Genomic DNA, 18,929 nt, shown 5'->3' on the forward strand with positions numbered 1-18,929 from the left:
CTATCTCTCTCTCTTTCTTGTTTGCCATCATTCTTAATGATTGATTATTTTCCTTTTTCTGTTTTTAAAGATTGTGCCACATGGTAATTGACTTTGACAGTTTTATATTGGGAGGCCTGGCTTCTGGCATAGACTGCATTGCAGTATTTTCTCTTTCAAAAACATGCATTTTTATATCTTTACCAACAGCCTAGCTATCCATCATCACGCATAAGGTTTGTGTGTCTCCGGGGTAAAGGTGATTTATTATCAGTTGAAATCACCCTACTGCTGATGTTATAGTTCTTTGGAAAATAATACATTGCTCACAAACACAGTCACACACAAGTAAGTAAGCAATAAGTGAGATCTTGCACTCCAGGCATAATAAGACAGTGACTATTGTTATTGAGACTGTGAATTAGGAATATTGAGACTGTTTGTTAGGCAAGTTAATAAGGCTTAAGTAACTGAGAGTGGTCCCTTGAATACCAGTCTGGGACTTCTACAGACTATTTGGTTCAATCCATCTGTAGACCATAAAATTCCTGTTTACTAGTCGAGGATACACTATTGTATATTGCATCTGTGTTTCATCATTTCAAATACGTTATCATTTTCTCTGCTGATTACTCTGCAGGGTCAATTCATCCCTTTTTTCCATCGGCTCCATTTCCCATTTCACTCGTAAATGTAGTTAGTGTTGTCTTCAGCCCCCGGACCAAGTTCAAAGCTTTGTTTTATTCAAATCAATTCAGTCTCAATTTCAGATCCAGAGGGGGTCAAACTCAAATGGTCGTCACTTTCTCTTTGAGTTGTCTGCTCCAAAATGGAGGAATCCTCCGCTCGATCACAGGTCTTTATGTGAATGCCAGTGGAAAAAGTCTGTCATCTCTGTCAGTGTTTTGTAGTTGATTGCAAATGAACCAAGATGGTTCATATGTGATAGCACCTTAGGACAATGATGGTATAATACTGTGCTTGGTTTAGCTGTTCTGTCTTTGTGGAAGAGCTGTCAGCACTGATGTCTGATGTTGCCTGGACAGATCAGTTCATTTGGTAAAGGGCAAATCCTTTCTCTTTTACCACACGTTTTTATCAGTTTCTTCGCTTCTTTAAAAAAAACTGTATTAAGCAGCAAAACGGGGATCTCAGTCAATATTACGTTTGACTCCATTGCTTCACAATGCCACTTCCAATGTCTTTCAAATACCTGCATGGCGAGTGGATGGATTATAGATTTACCACGCTGCCACGCTCTTCCAGTGACTTGGTGCACACTAATGAAACTCAAGTCTTGGGGGGGTCGTCTGTCAACAAGCGTTCAGTCCAACCCCACTGGGGCCTTCAATGATGCAGCAATCCAGAAAGCATTGGAAAAAGTGTGTGTGTGTGCATGGGGGGGGGTTCTCAGGTCCTTAAAGTGATAACAGTTTATCCAGGAAATGGAGGTTGCACAGAGGCAGTCATCATTCTGTAGCCTAAGCCAACAATTTTCTTCTTTCAAGCCACAAAGAAGAAGAATTTCAGAAGTGAATACACATTTGATTTATATGTTGTGCTTTGCTGAGCTGAACAAGCCTGATGCCCATTAAGTTCAATTAGAATTTATCAGGCGGAGCACTCAGCCTGCTTATTGCAGGGAGCAAGGCATTTTACCCACCAGCCAGTGGAACGAGACGATGTTTTGGACTGAGTCTGAGACTGGGGATATTATTCATGAAGAGATGTTTAAAATGCTAAACGTGATGTTTCTGGCTCCTTTTCATTTCGCTGCTGTTGCAGAACTTAAATCTGGTGTGTGTGTGTGTGTGTGTTGCTTGACTAGGAGCGACTGAATGAAAATTAGGAATGCACTTTCATTCTGTCTCAGTCTCATAAGGATTTATATGTATACCGGGACTCTCTTTATGTAGGTGTGCTTTCAGTGAGGAGCAACACACAGAGTCTGGGACGTGTCTGAGAGCTTTCGTGGAATTCATGCCGATTTTACGAAAACACTAGAAGAAAGGAAGTCAGGGTTAATAAGAAACCACCCGAATGATGAGATGTATAAATTCTTGCTTCAAGCTTAAACAGTACACCATCGGCTTACAGTTGTTAGGAAGTGCTCAGCAGAGGTGACTGTTTTGCGTCTTCGTGCTTTCTTCTCCAGTCTAGTCTGGTAGCTGTGGGGTGAATCTATTAAAGAAGTTGGGCTGAATTATTAATTTGGTACCATAAATAGTCCCGAACACTGCTATTGACCGAGAAGAAAGGCAAACCTCCCGACAACCAATCATCTTTCACATGCTTTTTTTGGAATCCATCTCTTCGCCCACTCCTGCTTCGACACGAGTACGGATGGATTTAAGTGGAGCTCTTCCTGACAAGGACCGTGGCTCGCTAATGCAGCATTGACCAGCAGTGACTGCGAGATCTTCCTGCACCCCCTCAGAGGACTATTTAGTTCTCATGCAGCCTGTTTAAGCCTTATCAATTACCAGGTTGCAGTCCGTGTCACCATTAACTGACCTGTAGTTTGTTGTGCCTCATAAACCAAGCCCATGCAGGACGGATTGATAAATATCAGTCACTTCCTTCCCCCCAAGGACTTTATGTACTTAATGCTTCTTGATTTACCATTTTGGAAGGGTCTCACATGTACTTGGATTGTCAGTGTGGGATTTGTAGTTGGGTGTCCAGACAAGGGTTACCTTTATTTAACAGTCCTGTCCAGCCCACACCCACATAATCTAATCTCCCTGGCTGGTAGTAAAATTCATAGAGACCTAAAAATCATTGATGTCATCACAGATGGGGGGGGGGGGGGGGGGGGTGTAGGACTTTTGGGGGTTTTGGAGTTCTTAAAATAAACCAAAATCTAAAATGCTGGGAAAGCTAACCATGGGAGTCAGGTGGCTGAGCGGTTAGGGAATCGGGCTAGTAATCTGAAGGTTGCCAGTTCGATTCCCGGCAGTGCAAAATGACGTTGTGTCCTTAGACAAGGCGCTTCACCCTATTTGCCTCAGGGGGAATGTCCCTGTACTTACTGTAAGTCGCTCTGGATAAGAGCGTCTACTAAATGTAAATGTCTGGCTGCGAGTCCAGATTATGTTGAGTTTTAAATCATCATCAACTGTGGCGTTACTTGTTTTTGTGTCCCATCGTTCAAGCAGGCCAGTTCTTACAAGGACGATGTCTCCTGCTATCACTGACATCATGGTTGACAGAGTCTTTCTGTTTGACATCCCTGGTTCGCAAAATGGATTTGGGAGGAACTACAAGTCTCGTCTGGAGTGCCCTGGGAACAGGTTTAATGTCAGTTCGTCTGCTTGTCTCTGAAAAAGGTTTAGTGTTGGATAAAGGACTGAAGGATCTCATAACCTGTCTGGAGGAACTCTAAGAACCCTGTTACCGTGTAAGTGTCAAAACTCACTCAGCGACAGCTACAGTACGTTAAAACTTCCCAGGTAAAACCTTGGGTCCATCACATTAAGTATAACTGGATAAATAGACTTAGCAGATAATCCTCAAAAGGAATATGAACTGTATTCAAATCTTAAAATCAGTCTTTGCTCATTTTTAAAGCCTAACAATAAAAAAACAATCCTTCTATTCTCAATCTTGGGTGTGACTATATGATTCTAGGTTGGCTGAACAGCTTTAACTTATGTTTGCCAAGTCGCCTTAGGTAAATAAAACGTCAACGCAATAAACTTTTGTTATAAATCACATGGACTATGCAAACATGGGAGTGGATGTTTATATAAAATGTCCAAAGATCTTGGATTTGGAATCAGGGAGTCAGGTGGCTGAGCGGTTAGGGAGTCGGGCTAGTAATATGAAGGTTGCCAGTTAGATTCCCGGCCATGCCAAATTGACGTTGTGTCCTTGGGCAAGGCACTTCATCCTACTTGCCTCGGGGGGAATGTCCCTGTACCTACTGTAAGTCGCTCTGGATAAGAGCGTCTGCTAAATGACAATGTAAATGTAATGTAAAAGAAGTTCAAATGAAAAGAGAGGGATTTGGTGGTTTCCTGTTGCTTCCGCGTTCTGTTTATCGATGGCTCGCTCATTAGCATTGAGTTAGCAAACCGCTAGTTCTCTTCTCTTCACTCTATATACTTTGGCATTATTTTTTGCACACAAGAAGCTAATAATGTTGTCTGCCTTTGTATCATTCCGTGCAATTGACTAAAGTCTGCTGACATTTCCTCTGATCTGGTGAGCAAACCAGGGGAGATCAGGAAGGTTCAGGCAGAGAGAGTAATCATGCCCTTTCTCGATTTTCCTGTTCTTTTATTATTATGACTCTCAGGTATTGATCCCCTCTCCAAAATGTTGCAGGCAGTTTCCCCTTCTCCTCGGATGAAATAAGGTTGTCCAAGTTCCTCCAATCAATCTTTGAGATAAACCTACTGTAGGGGAAAATACACAATACAGACTGTGATTATTTTGTGACTTTAAGGTGAAGGATTTGGAATTACAGTAGTGGGTTAGCGACACAAAAATGATTAGGATTTTATGTAATCCAAAAACAATTCTGCCTGCCATCATAGCTTCATGAGCCAGACCCCTGCTCAGTTGAAGAAGGTTAAAGCAATTTAACACAACATTACAACTGTTGTTTTGATTGTTGTTGATACGCTTCTACATCTGATTGGACACAGAAGTATTCATTACCACCAAGGTCAATTAGGGGAAGTCTGATGACTCATTATCAACCTTATGGTTGTTGTTTGTTGCTGATTTCAGATGCTGTGTTCAGAAATTACGAAGACCACCACACAAAATATTGTCTACTATCTTCAACTTAGCATGATAAATTACTTTAGAGACACCAGCTTTCATATTATTTCCTGATAACATACGGATTGTGATGGTCTGTTTTGTATCTGCATTGGAGACGTGTTTCAAATGTCTGCAACAAATTCCATGGCCTTCGTTTGTGGATAAATTAATCAAACGTGAATATTGTTGCCAAAGGAATTGTAAGAAGTAGAAATATTTCACAGCGGTGAATCAACCAGGAGATCAGAAGGCCTCCCTGGATGACTGGCTCTATTGGGGAAGAATATCCTAGAGAACATGTCATCTCTGTGATTGGCATGGCCGCCACAACCCAAAGCCATCACATCCGACGGTCATGGATGACAAATTGGTGTGAAGCATTTTTCATTCGCCGGCGACCCAGGTAGAGTTCACTCTGGGACACCAGGAAGTGAAGGATAGGGATCTAATGCTGTCCCTCTCTCTCCAGTCCACCTGGAAATGTGTCCCCTCTCTCTCTCCCTCTCTCTCTTTCTCACTGTCTCTGTCTCTCTCTCTCTTTCTCTCTCACTGTCTTCCTTCCCTCTCTCTCTCTCTCTCTCTCTCTCTCTCTCTCTCTCTTGCACTCTCACAGTCAGTTACTCCCAACACTTACTGAATCAGTGCTCTACCATGAATAAGAAGAAAACATCTTGGAACTAGCCATCAGAAACATTCACAAAGATGTAAATAACAGATCTAAATGTAGATCTGTTATTGTGTACATGTTCACATGTATAAGTTCTGAGGCGTCTGCAATGTCCTGCTGCTCCTGTTTCAACGTGTGAGCGGGCTCCTTGTTTACCCCCTGATCCTGCAATTGAGTGATATACCCTCTCCGAAAGGCTGTTTAGATGAGTTTAAGGGCCGTAGAGTCCTCCTTCATCGGTATGACGTCGAAAACCAGTGACCTAAGAGGGGCTCTTAAGAGGAAAATGGTTGTTTTGATTAAGAGGGAAGCTGGTGCTTCAGGGCAGACATCCAGCAAACCCTCATCTCGGAAGGGACGTCTGGGAGCAAGAGGATGACTAATTTTTTCTGACACTTTGAACACTTTGGACTAGAGGGGTGGTATGACTGAGAAACAGGAGACACAGGGAGATCAGACAGCTGTCCCTGGTGCTGACCGCTAGTTGGTGTAATATAATGTTTGAAGGGAAATAAGGGAAGCTCTTCTTTTTAATCCATGATAATCATAATCCTAATCTGAATCAAGTTTAATCGGCAAGTAGTTTACGCAACAAGGAATTTACTTTGGTGGGCAGGTGCATACGTAAATGTATAGTAAACGTAAACAGATATTAAAAGTGGTCCTTAAATATATATAAAAGTAAGAAATTTAACAAATTTACAACAAAATACTGACAATACTGTGCAATATAAATGGAGATGTTGCCAGAATAATTATTGAACTGTACAAGGACCCTAATGCATTCTTACTTAAGCACCTTACAATATATGCTCTCTGAAATACATTCATTCAACCAAAGCACTTACTGTGCGCTGGGAGACGAAAATACATTGATTTTTATGGTCGAACCCCAGCGGATGACCTGGAGTCTGCATCTGCTCTCTGTAGCTTGTTACAGTATGTACTCCTTCACATCTATTAGCACACCCCGGCATACCACAGATCGGAGGGGTTTAAAGCGTGTTCCTCATTCTGGCGCCACGCTGTCAGTCCTCAAGAGCAGCCATCACTCTCCATCCTCATAATGTCCTACTCGGCTGTTATGTAGGATTCTAAAACAGTGGGTTAGTCTGTTTGAGGGGTTGTGTACCGGTGCGGTGAGTTTCTAAAACAAAAATGGGATTACACCACAAAATGTGATGTTACTTCATTCTACCAGTGATATCTCCTTTCTTTTCATTTCCTCTGCTCTGCTGTCTGCCTCTTCCTGTTCTGCTGGTCATATAGTGACAGGCCAGTAAAACAAGACCCCCGGCTGAAAGGGATAAATAGCCATCTGTTAGCAGGACCGATCCATCACTCGTCTGTCGCCATTAGCATTCAAGGTCCATTAACTAGTGAGAACCAAGTGAAATATACAGTTGTAGGCAATGTAGTAGCACTTGCAGTGCTGCTTGACTGGCAGGCGATTGAACGTGTTTTAGTTTTATTGCTTTCAATCCCCTGCATAGATGCCCACTTTGGTGGTGTCCACCACAGATTTGGACGAAAGCATGAAATTGAAGTACTGGGCTTTCAAAATGGATCTTTACCCTGGGTGGTAATCCAGCCCCAAAAGCTCTGTCTCTCTCTCTCTCTTTCTTTCTCTCTCTATCTCTCTCTCATCCTCCTATAGATTACCTCTCCCTAGTTCCTTCGTCTTTGTAAGTGAGCTTCTATAGCGTATGAGCCACACTGGGTGTTTCTCTCAAACAGCCCCCAAGCAAACTGTGACCTCAGCATGAGCTTATGTTGTCATGGCATGAGTTTGCATATGTTTTGAACGTTAAAAACAACACTACAAATCAAGTACACTCTGAAAGAGGATGGGTATTAATATTTTAGTCGGCGAACAAACATAACACCCAGAGAGATGAAAAAGAGAATGATAAAGAGGAAGAAAAAAACACTGTTGACTGTTTGTTGAAGATAGTCATGTTGGAGGGATGCAGCTCTTTCAAGGACACTCAACAGCCAGAGACTTGGTTTTATGGAACATAGTGATCTCAGAAGTTGGGACTCTTTGCCAAAACATAGCTGACTTTCTCCTGAGGTGATTTACACAATGCGCCCGTCATTGTAATGGAGAATATCTATGCTGTCACCAGTGTGTATACACTACAACATACTTCAGAATTAGAATCAGGGCTATTCCTCAATGGCTCCAATTGGACTCTAGTGTAAGTAGCCAGGGAATGCGATGGATGTGTGTGTGCGCTAGTAAGTGTGTGCCAGTGTCTGTCTGTGCACTAGTGTGTATGTGTGTATGAATGACGTAGGCATATTGGATCAGGTTCATTTAGAGAGACTTCGAGGAGGATAATGAGAGTGTGATTCCCAGGTACAAAAGACAGATGTGACCAGTGGGCCTCTGCAGAAAAGGTAGCAAACACACACATCTATATATGGCTGTGTTGTCTGGGAGCAGGCTGTCACAAGGGCATCACAAGGGTGGCATCACAGACAGTCGACCGACGGCATGGTCTGCTCTGCGAGAAAGTGCCGTCACTCTCTAACTACAGCAACAATTAGCGAAACATCAAAATACCTTAAATATTCCTAAAGAGATGTTTGCACTGTAATTCAGTCAGGTAGTCAGGGATCTCCTCTCTTTGTCTAATGCAACAGTGATAAATGGATTATTTTACTGGCCACCTTTCTTTGTCTAATGCAAAAGTGATGGATGTCTTGTGATCCTCAAGGCTTCCTAGCATCGAGCCTGTTAACACTATTTGAGCAAGGTGATCGATGGCGTGTGTCTGTGTGTTTGTTCTCCTGTGCTTGAACGTGGGTGTAAACAAACCCCTTCCTTTGTTCTTGCGTGAGTGTCTGTTTTGATACTTATAAACAGCACATATATTTATGTGTAGAGCATGCGAGGAAAGGAAGAGATACAGCCCTTTCAGACTCGGGCATGGAGTCCGTCACCTGACAGTGACAGGAGCCCCTGGACTGCCCCCCCCCCTGCGGAGAGGGGCCGCCGTACTGTCCTCCTCCCCTCTCGTAAACACAACAGCGCCTTGTTGAGACGACGTACACTTCCCACTGTGGAAGCGTGACATTCCCCACGGCTCGCACCGTATCCCTCCACCTCGTGACATTCCCCACGGCTCGCACCGTATCCCTCCACCCTCCCGTTCACGTTTAAAGGGCCCCTCTGTGTGCCAAGGCCTGTTTAGATTGGAGTGTGTCTGTGTTTTCACTCTCTCTCTCTCTCTCCCTCTCTTTGCTTTCTCCCCCTCTCTCTCACTTTCTCTCTCTCTCCAGCCTCTGTTCAATAGGCGACTTGCCACACTGCCTTTTAAGGGTTGATTGCAATAGTGTATTCCCAGAACGGAAACGCGTGTGTGTGTGTTCATATGCTCGGGTCACAGCTTTATTGAGGCTGAAGTGTGAGGGGTTTGAACTGAACACAGACACGGAGGTGTGTAGAGTCTTGGCACATGATTTTGTTTCACTGGATAGAGTGAAGGAGAGTGACGAGGTATGGTGGTGCAGAAAATACAAGAGCCAAGAACATTCATCTGGTGTTTAAAAAAGCTTGTCTTGATCACAGGGTGCTAATTTCAATGCAAACTGAGGTAACTGATACTGATAGCAACGGTGGTAAATTCCTGACAGGGCTTTAGCTTATTCTTGTCACGTACTGTAGTTAAATGTAGAAAAGTATGTCACTGTCATTCTGAAGTGGCTAGACCTTTCTGTTTGATATATCCCCCGGACTTGGCTCACATGTAGTCACGCACACACACACACACACACACACACACACACACACACACACACACACACACACACACACACACACACGTGTCAAGGGGAGTAGAGGCTCGTTTCAGAGGCTGTCAGAAGCGGAGAAAGACCCTCCTCAGAGGCCACGATACGTAAAATCCCATGATCCTTTGGCAGCTGTCAGAAGTGAAACAACATCCTTTCCCTCACCCCCTCCCCTGGGGATACAGGGCTGTGGTAAACTCACTGTAACCAATGCTTACAATGGTCAGAGATAGGAGTTAGAGAGTGCTTTCTAAACTTTTGCCAGGACCATGATTTCCTTACTGACAGAAAAGCTAGCACGCAAAATATCGCTGGTTTTAAATGTGAAACCACTGGAAAGTGAAATGATGAGGAAAAATACCTTTGAACTTGCAATAGTTTGCTCCCTGCTGTCCTTCAGATCCATATCTCACTGTCTTGGAGAACAAGATCTGATATACAAGCACCCTTGGCATAGAGAATCACTAAACTCATAATAACTCATTTCCTGCTATCACTATTTTATCGCAATTTTATCTCATTGAGCTCCAGTTGACTCCAGTGCTGACTGTTTATACACCAGGAAGCCAATGTAAGCATTCCAGAGAGACATTGTTGAAGACAATATCGTTCCTAAAGATGCCTCAATAAAAAGTGCTCTCCCTCAATACCCATGGTCATGAGAGGGAGCAAATAGGGTTAGGCCTCTAATTACAGAAGGATGTTTCCTGGTATTAAAGCTCAACCAGGGTAGGACCCATGGCTGGGATTACTGTATACCAAATTCAGCCTTCCAATATAGATTGCGTTTTGCGAAGGCACATTACACAAGACAAATACACCAATATCAACTTGACCTCCACTTTAAAGCATTCTGAGAACTCACCAATTAAAAGGCTGTCTTTACTATCTGAAATGTTAAGATACTACCAGTTTTTGTCTTATTATTTGGCAGTGGCGTACTCACACCGGCTTAATCAGAGGCTGTTTCTAAGAAAAGCCATCTCAACAGAGGACAGGTCATACAAAGGCATTTGGTTTGCTCGCGTAACGTAAACCTCGTGGGCCGAATCCAGTCGTTACCAGGTGTCTGTTACACTGGAGGTGCGGGTCGATGAGACACGATCGATGACTGAACAGACAACACCGTAGCTTTCTTGAGATCTCGTTTCGCCCTTACGTTTTTCGCGCCGGCCAAATTGACATACGATTCATTAGCGGTCATGGTGATACGATGAGCCCAGGACATCAAGACATCATGGGCTTCTCTGTCGGCACAGCCAAACAGCCTGCTCCGAACCGGAGATACGATTTTCTCTGGCTGTGATCCTGCAAGCATTAACAGGCCACTCTGTAGAAACAGAAGGGGTTTTGGAGTACCAGTGGAGGTTCACCCAGTACCATTAATGCTCGTTCCAGTTGGGAGGATTGGCTTGTTGGATGTATTCTCCGTTAGCTACATTATATTAGCATGGCCCGTAGTCAATACCAAACAGTCACTGCCAGCAGTGTGGGTATCCTGGAGCAGCATCAGCAATCCAATATTACTGTGTGACATTTACACACGTAATGAGGAAGTTGAAGTGATGGCTTGAGAGTGGCCTGCCATTACCTCTCGCTTCCCCACTCTCTAGTGTTGATTCCCAGGGCTCGCTGCTGATCAAAAAATAGAAATGAGAAATATCGGTCCGGGCGTTTTTTCTTGTCAGATCCCTGGATCTAGACAGCCAGGGATTGATGTGTCTCAACCCGCTATGACAAATACCTCGAAATGTCAAAGAACAGGTTGCGTCGAGATGCGGAAAACGAGAATAAATCCCCCGTGTCCCTGAAAGTCTGTGCCTGGAGGTAGTTGCCGTAGCATCCTTCTGGCACTGGCTTGGTTTATGGTAGGCTACAGCAGTAGGGGGAAGAGAAAATAACGATCAGGCTTCAGGTCAACAACCCTAGCCAGACTTCCTTTTTTGTGTAAGGATTTGTGTAAACTTAAACTATAAAGACCTATTCTCTTAAATTATTCCAAGGTTCAGGTGACATATGGTCTCCTGTCTGACTCCCGGTGCCATGGTTTGTTTTTTTAAGTGTCACCCCTACCCAGATAGATCTGGGGGAGAAAGGAACCGTGACATTTGGTTGCTGTCTCTCGGGGCCATGCTCTCATTTCAAACCCTGCTGTGAGGCTTTCAGTGCTCCGCCTCCGCGAGCCCTCGAGCAGCATCGTCACCGTGCGCTCAACGCTCTGTTGTTGTTGGTGGTTGTTTGTACTTTTCTAATGAGAGAAGTTGCACATGAAAGCCAACAATCTCACTTGTTCTCAATCTGCTATCTTCACAGAGGCACATGTTCTCCCTCAGAACCGTCGCCAATTTAGGAATGTTTAGTCGTCATTAGTGACACTTTTTTTTAATGCGCTTAGATGAAATTTGTTTGTAAAGCATTTTAAAAGTGCCCTGTTTTTAGAGAAGCAGTTTGTTAGCACAGAGAAGGGGGACTTACTTATGGTGGTAGGGGTATTGTGGATTATTTGTTCGCTGTAACTTTTGTTTCAATACCACCTTTTACTCTTGAGGAAGGCTTTATCTCATTACAACCAAGCAGCTGCCTCCTTTGAACACATCAGTCTTTGAAGAAGTATGTGTGTGTGTATGTTCAGTGCCACAGGTCTAGCAGAAGCCCACTACCCTCCGGTCCTTGTCACAGATGGGTGCGTTGCAGGAGTCTCAGAGGCCCCTCGGGTCCTTCAGTAGCGGTGCAGCCGCAGGGCTTCTGTCAGGCCACAGGTGCGAGGATCCATCTTCAAACGTTCTCTCCGGGGTGGCGTCGGGGGTCGGCTGCCAGGGGGAGGGGGCAGGTGTTCCTGGGTGTTCCCACCGTGACACGACGATTACGCTGCTTCGCCAGGTCCAGACTCTGACCCGCGGTAGCTCCCTTCAGAGGCTGACCAATCACACCAGGACTTAAGATACATTCTCGACACATGCTGGATGTTTTTTCCAGTTTTTGGAGAGTTGGTGTTGGCAGTGAGTGCCAGCAAGTGTTTCAGGTGAGGGTTAGAGGATGGCAGCTACTCATCGTCGGTTGTGCCAGGCGAGCTCAGTCAAGCACAGCTTCCCGAGCCAGATGGTGTTTTGGTCGATATCTGAATGACTTATGAATGATCACTATCAGTGTCTGGACTAGGACGTTTCATGACAGTGGGGCTTCTTATGATGAAACCGGTTCACATTCAAACAGCAGACCTCCACCCCTTCACTCCCTGCCTCCCTCACCCCATGGTTCTGTCACAGACAATAGCACTGGAGCATTCCATACTGAAAGTTTATTCATAGTTCCGTTTCAGCTTACCGCGTGCCAAGATTAGAAACCCTTTTCCATCTCTCGCCTGCAACGCAGGCCCAAACCAATAACTAATTAGCCAGCGCCATTAGCCAACATCCTGGGGAACCTGTGTATTCAACACAGCAAGATGAACCAGCGGAGAATCTCAGCCAAGATCTGGGAGTGCTCTCACCCTGACCGGCCATCCTCTCCTCTCTTGCTCCCTGCAAGCCCGTACTTGGTTTGCCTGTGTAGGATCGGCACCCAGACATTGTTGTGTGAGAGTGTGAGAGTACATGTGATGAAGTGCAGAGGGCCCTGCAAGGCGAGCTAATAACGACGTTCTCACTTGGATTCAGTCCTTGGCATTGAGTTCTGACACCGTGTCGAGTTCGGCTTCTTTCTTTCTCTCCCTTTATCTTGCTTTATCTCTCTCTCTCTCTTTTCTCTTCCTCTCCCCTCTCTCTCTCTCTTTTCTCTTTCCTCTCTCTCTCTTTTCTCTTTCCCTCTCTCTCATTTCTCTTCCTCTCCCCTCTCTCTCTCTCTTCTCTTTTCTATTCCTCTCCCCTCTCTCTCTCTTTTCTCTCCCTCTCACTTCTCCCTCTCAGCTCAAATTATCATAATGGTGTTACAGCTACAGCTTGGAGAAAGTTTGTGGGTAAAAAAAAGAAGCTGTCAGAAAAGTTTACTTGTGTTTTGTTCTGTCTCAGACAAGCACACACACACACACCCTAACACACACACACACACACACACCCTAACACACACACACACCCTAACACACACCCGTAGCTACAGCCATGGTTTCCTTGGGCAAAGTCCAGAAGCTCTCCCTCCATGTCCCCTATCAGGGAGATTAACAGACTGGCCGTGAATGGCAGATGCTGTCCTGTGTGTTTCACTGAGGTACAGTCAGTGCTGAATCTGAATAAAGGCCATCACCTGCATGCTAAGTCATCCCGGCAGGCTGACTGCAGAAACATCCAGACACACATCTCCAAATGCTGTTTACAGCATTAACGTAATTGTCTGTTTAAAGATGCACGTCTCGCTCTCTGACTGTGCTTCTGCATGCATTGTAGGATGACACTTTGCGCTGCGTTGCCCGGGGCAATTTGGTAGGTGTCAAAACAGCAAGACATTTCTGAAATGTTTTTTATTATGTTTTGGTGGAATTCAATTTTGATGCTTTATAAATGTGTCACAATGCATTAGTGTCTATTATGGTGAACTGGCAGTGTATTTACACAGAAAAGATTCCAGACAAATGTACTTGTACAAAGTGTCCACAAGCAGTATACTTTTAACAGAAAAGTTAACTTTACATCTGGTCGACTTGATTTGAAATAATTATGCCTCCAGCCCCACCTACTGGAGATATTGTCAAACAGCAATAGATAGATACTAAACTTTCTCTCGCTCTCATGCTCTCTTGCTCTCTCTCTCTCTCTCTCTCTCTCTCTTCTCTCTCTCTCTCTCTCTCTCTCTCTCTCTCTCTCTCTCTCTCTCCATCCCTCCCTCCCTCCCTCCCTCCCTCCCTCTCTCCCTCTCTCTCTCTCTCTCTCTCTCTCTCTCTCTCTCTCTCTCTCTCTCTCTCTCTCTCTCTCTCTCTCTCTCTCTCTCTCTCTCTCTCTCTCTCTCTCTCTCTGTCCCTTCATCCAGAATATGCCAGGGCTTTATGATGAGCTCCAACAGTACAGACCCTGGCCTCTATGTGACCCCTAGCGCCCCGGGAACCCCAGCCTACCCACAATCCAACGCTCTCCTCCGAGTCTCCTGGCCGGAGCTGAGCAGCGGGGATGACAACCACTCCTCCTTCGACCTCACCGGCTCTTTTAACGGGACAGCGGGGGTGAACGACCCCCTGGGGGGCCACTCGGTGTGGCAGGTGGTCCTCATCGTGCTCCTCACCGGGCTCCTGTCTCTGGTCACCATCATCGGGAACATCCTGGTGGTGGTCTCCTTCAAGGTCAACCGCCAGCTCAAGACGGTGAACAACTACTTCCTCCTGAGCTTGGCGGTAGCCGACCTCATCATCGGAGTCGTCTCCATGAACCTGTACACGGCGTACATCGTCATGGGAACGTGGGCGATGGGCAACTGGGCCTGTGACTTGTGGCTCGCCATCGACTACGTCGCCAGCAACGCCTCCGTCATGAACCTGCTGGTGATCAGCTTCGACCGCTACTTCTCCATCACCAGGCCCCTGACTTACCGGGCCAAACGCACCACCAGACGAGCCTGCCTCATGATCGGCCTGGCCTGGTTCGTGTCCCTGGTCCTGTGGGCCCCGGCGATCCTGTTCTGGCAGGATTTTGTGGGCGAGAGGACTGTTCCGCCCGACAAGTGCTACATCCAGTTCCTGTCGGAGCCCATCATCACTTTCTGCACGGCCATAGCTGCCTTCTACTTGCCCGTCACCATCATGAGCGTGCTCTACTGGCGCATCTACCAGGAGACGCAGAACCGCTCCCGGGAGCTGGTGGGGCTGCAGGGGGCTGGGACCCGGGGCGGGGGCGTAGGGGGCGGGGTGGATAAGGCCCGCTTCATGCTCCACCAGACCGGGAGCTCCAGGAGCTGCAGCAGCTACGAGCTGACCCGGTCGTCCCAGAGGAAGAGCTCTGGGCGGGGGCTGGCGTCTCGCTTCCACTGCTGGCCTGTGATGCGGTCCTGGAGGCCCGGGGGTGGAGGCCAGCCTGGGGAGGCCGACCCGGAACACAGCAGCAGTGACAGCTGGAACAACAACGAGGCGGGGGTGTCCATGGACCACTCGGGGTCGTCCGAGGACGAGGAGGGGAACGGGAGAGCCGTGATTCCTCAGAGCCATGCCATCTTCTCCATCGTCCTCAACCTGCCGGGGATGAAGGCGGCGGTGAACTCCCAGCTGACGTCCTGCGAGGATCTGGACGCCGCGTCGGAGGAGGAGCCCCTGAGGGCGTTGGAGGACAACCACGACCGCCTCTCCACCACAACCACCGTCACCACCACTCCCGACGGGGGCAGCGCAGACAACAGCTTCACCAACCGCATCGCCAAGATCCAGTCCATGCCCTCCATCCAGGCCGCCAAAGTCGGGCCTTTCGCAGGCCACTCCCCCAATGCCTCTACCATCACCAAATCCACGTCGGCGCCCATTTCCGTGAAAGAGGCGGCCTTGGCCAAGCGTTTCGCCTCGAGGGCTCGGACTCAGATCACCAAACGCAAGCGCATGTCTTTGGTGAAGGAGAAGAAAGCCGCCCAGACGCTCAGCGCCATCCTGCTGGCCTTCATTATCACCTGGACGCCCTACAATATCATGGTGCTGGTCAACACTTTCTGTGCCGGCTGTATCCCAGAGGCCTTGTGGGCGCTGGGCTACTGGCTGTGCTACGTCAACAGCACCGTCAACCCCATGTGCTACGCTCTCTGCAACAAGACCTTCCGCACCACCTTCAAGATGATCCTGCTGTGCCACTGGGACAAGCGCAAGCGCAGGAAGCAGCTGTTCCAGCAGAGGCAGTCGGTGGTGTTCCACAGGAGGATTCCCAGAGACTCCACGTAGAAGGACGGTTCCACGGACTGTAGATCCGACACCTCCTGAGAGGAACGCCGCGAGATTCTGGCCTGTGAGGCGGGGACCCCCCCCCCCCCCCCCCCCCCCCCCCCCGCGGACGCCATGCTCGTCAGGGGACGTTTGACCCCTCGCTGAGGAACCGAGGCCAGGTGGAACGTTCCTAGCGTTCTATAGCGAGAACCGGAGAGATGACCTCCAGTGTTCTCTGCCACAAGGGCAGCTGTGTTTTCTAAATGACTGAAGTGAAAGTTAATTGAAAAAGGCTTTAAACGCATTGAGGTAATTTTAAAAGTGCAATTGACAACCAAGGGAGATAATGCGTCTGTAATGGAATTGAGGTTTGACATTTCTTACCGTTTTCTGTCTCAGTGGTACAGTACATCAGTGAAGAAAAACTCTGCCCACAGGTTGTAATATAGCATTGAAAGCCAAGACCAAAAGGTTGTTGGTGTCATTAGTCTACATTGTATTGATTTTACTGTATGCTGACTGTTGGTTATCTAAGCTTGATATCCTTTTCTTTGGATCTTGTGTACATTGCTTTTGTACTTGAATATAGCTTTCCTGTGTCAACAAAAATATTGAGAATTTGAAGCTGTGTCACTTTTTGCAGGTATTGGTTATATTTGTGTAATTGGTTGTTCTACGGTAACCTGGAAAACCAGCCTAATTTCACAAAGTTCAATTACAAGGTACAGTAAGCACAGCGGCCAGTCTAGTTTACCTGGCTGGTCTACGGATATTACTTAATAGGTTTTGAGCCAGTCTGAGAACTGAGTTGAGAATAAACTGTAGCTCTTCAAAGAGGTGTTCTTATGTTCAATGTGATTGTTGTGGTTTACATGGTGAAGACAATAAGTGCATCAAGAAATTCAGATGTTGTGTATCTGAGGTTTTATGTAATATGTGCAGTATAAGTAATCATATACTGATAGTGATTTATTGGGAAACGTTTTGTCGAACTTGATACAAAATGATTGTACACTACAGTTCCAAGGTCCATCAGTATAATTTGTTCTCTGTTTATAATGACTGGATTCAGTAAAACGCTTATGCCATCATGTCTCATTTTCTGTCAACACTAAATATACATACTTTACATCTCCTTTGAGACTGGTCGCAATATAAAATCTCCCAGTATTTCATATAGCAACGCAACAGCATCCCCTGTTGGATAAAGAGAAAACTACACTTAAATAAATAAATCCTGATAAGAAAATGAAAACAGTCCAATAGGTTCAATTATATGAATGTTCTGATGTTATAAAAAATACAGATGCATCAAACCTCCGATGCATACTGAAACCCTTTTTTGTGAATGTTTTGAAATTTTCTGCATACTTACTAAAGCAAGCCAGAAACAAATATTGAAACATACCTTGTGCTGCGCCAGCCAGAGACACCGAATGAGAGGATTCTGCCTTTTTCTTTTCTTTCTGTTTTTATTGCTTTTCAATACAATGTGAGCAGTGTTATTACTTTGTTGATCCACTCAAGATTTTCTTTCTGTTTTTACATTTGAAACTACCTAAAATGATATCAAATTTTTAGTTTTTGTTACAATTAAAATTTTCCATGTTAAAGTCAATAAACAAACCAACAAACGAAAAACTTTTATTCACAAATCTTCCAGCTTCATATTACATGTCAGATGTTACTTAGAATTTGACGGCTGATTTTGACGTTAGTTGAGGTGCTTTCCTGTATATGGCATTATGCCAATAATGCATTTCTCCTGGTAGCATAGTAATTTTTTACTCCCAGTCCCGCATAATCAAAATATCCCCAAAAATACTATCACCGAGTCCACATGATCACATCATAGAACAAGTTGTACCAGAGGGGTAGCCACGGTAGGCACAGGCCTACCCAATTTGTTCTAAGGCCTGCCTAAAAACAAAAATATCTCCGAAAAAGTATGCACCGGGTGCACATCGCAAAGTAAATGAGAAAATATGCTAATCAATATTCTAGGCCTACCCACAAAGATTATTCTGACTACGCCCCTGAGTTGTACAGGTCGGATAATACTATACACCATTAGCCATCAACATGGACGTTAATGCGGTTAGCCTGTCATAGAGGGCCTGTGTGTGGGTCAGAGTGTTCCTGGTAACAGCAGGATGTTGTGGAGTCAGGCAGCCCGAGGGGTAAGTAGGCAGACAAGGAGCAGGCATGTGATGGTGACTTCTTCATGTGACCCTGGAAGAGGAGCAGCTCATTGGAGATGACAAACACTGGTTCATTGTGTTTTCACTGGAGAGAACCCACTGCACAGGGAAGCTAACTTCGGTTTAGGAACCGCTCCCTCACATCGACATTGGCCTGCGCCCGTTGCTGATTTCACTGCTATTCCCAGTTCCAGGTGAGTTTGTGGGAACTTTCAATAAGGCAGAGTGTAAGTCTTGCTTTATTCGTCTGTATCAGCATGTTATACCTGGTAAAAGCTTGGTGTCCTTGAGTGTTGAGAAAGGCGCCTTTAAATAACATTTATTATTATTATTAGAAAGCTGTATGCTTTCTTTCTAATTATTTAATTATTGCCGGAGATTCAATACATTTGTACTGCATTTAAACTGGACAGTGGTATGACTGGTGGCCTTCTATGTTGTGACTGATTAGTCTCACTGCCCGGTGAGACCCAACGTTGATGACAGAGTGGCAGATGTCCGTTTATTCAGGATTGACAGCTGTCAGGATTTATTCTGAATCGCATCAGATTTACTGTACAGGTCTGAACAGGGACAACCCCCATGCTATTAATAAACATGCCATGAAGGATTACCAGATTTACATCCCTCAGTATGAAGACAAGGCCATGCATGGTTCAGGGCTTATATATATTTTACTTTTGATGAAATG

At 45.7% G+C, this 18,929-nt stretch overlaps 1 protein-coding gene across 1 annotated transcript; it reads left to right on the forward strand.

Moving 5' to 3' along the window:
* Nucleotides 1–14,195: 14,195 nt before the first annotated feature.
* Nucleotides 14,196–16,055, forward strand: LOC136938379 (muscarinic acetylcholine receptor M3-like). The gene has a single exon (XM_067231668.1). It carries the CDS (start codon nucleotides 14,196–14,198, stop codon nucleotides 16,053–16,055), a length of 1,860 nt encoding a protein of 619 aa, XP_067087769.1.
* Nucleotides 16,056–18,929: the final 2,874 nt, after the last annotated feature.

The sequence above is a fragment of the Osmerus mordax genome (genome assembly GCF_038355195.1).
Source record: "Osmerus mordax isolate fOsmMor3 chromosome 5 unlocalized genomic scaffold, fOsmMor3.pri SUPER_5_unloc_1, whole genome shotgun sequence".
NCBI classification, from domain to species: Eukaryota; Metazoa; Chordata; class Actinopteri; order Osmeriformes; family Osmeridae; genus Osmerus; species Osmerus mordax.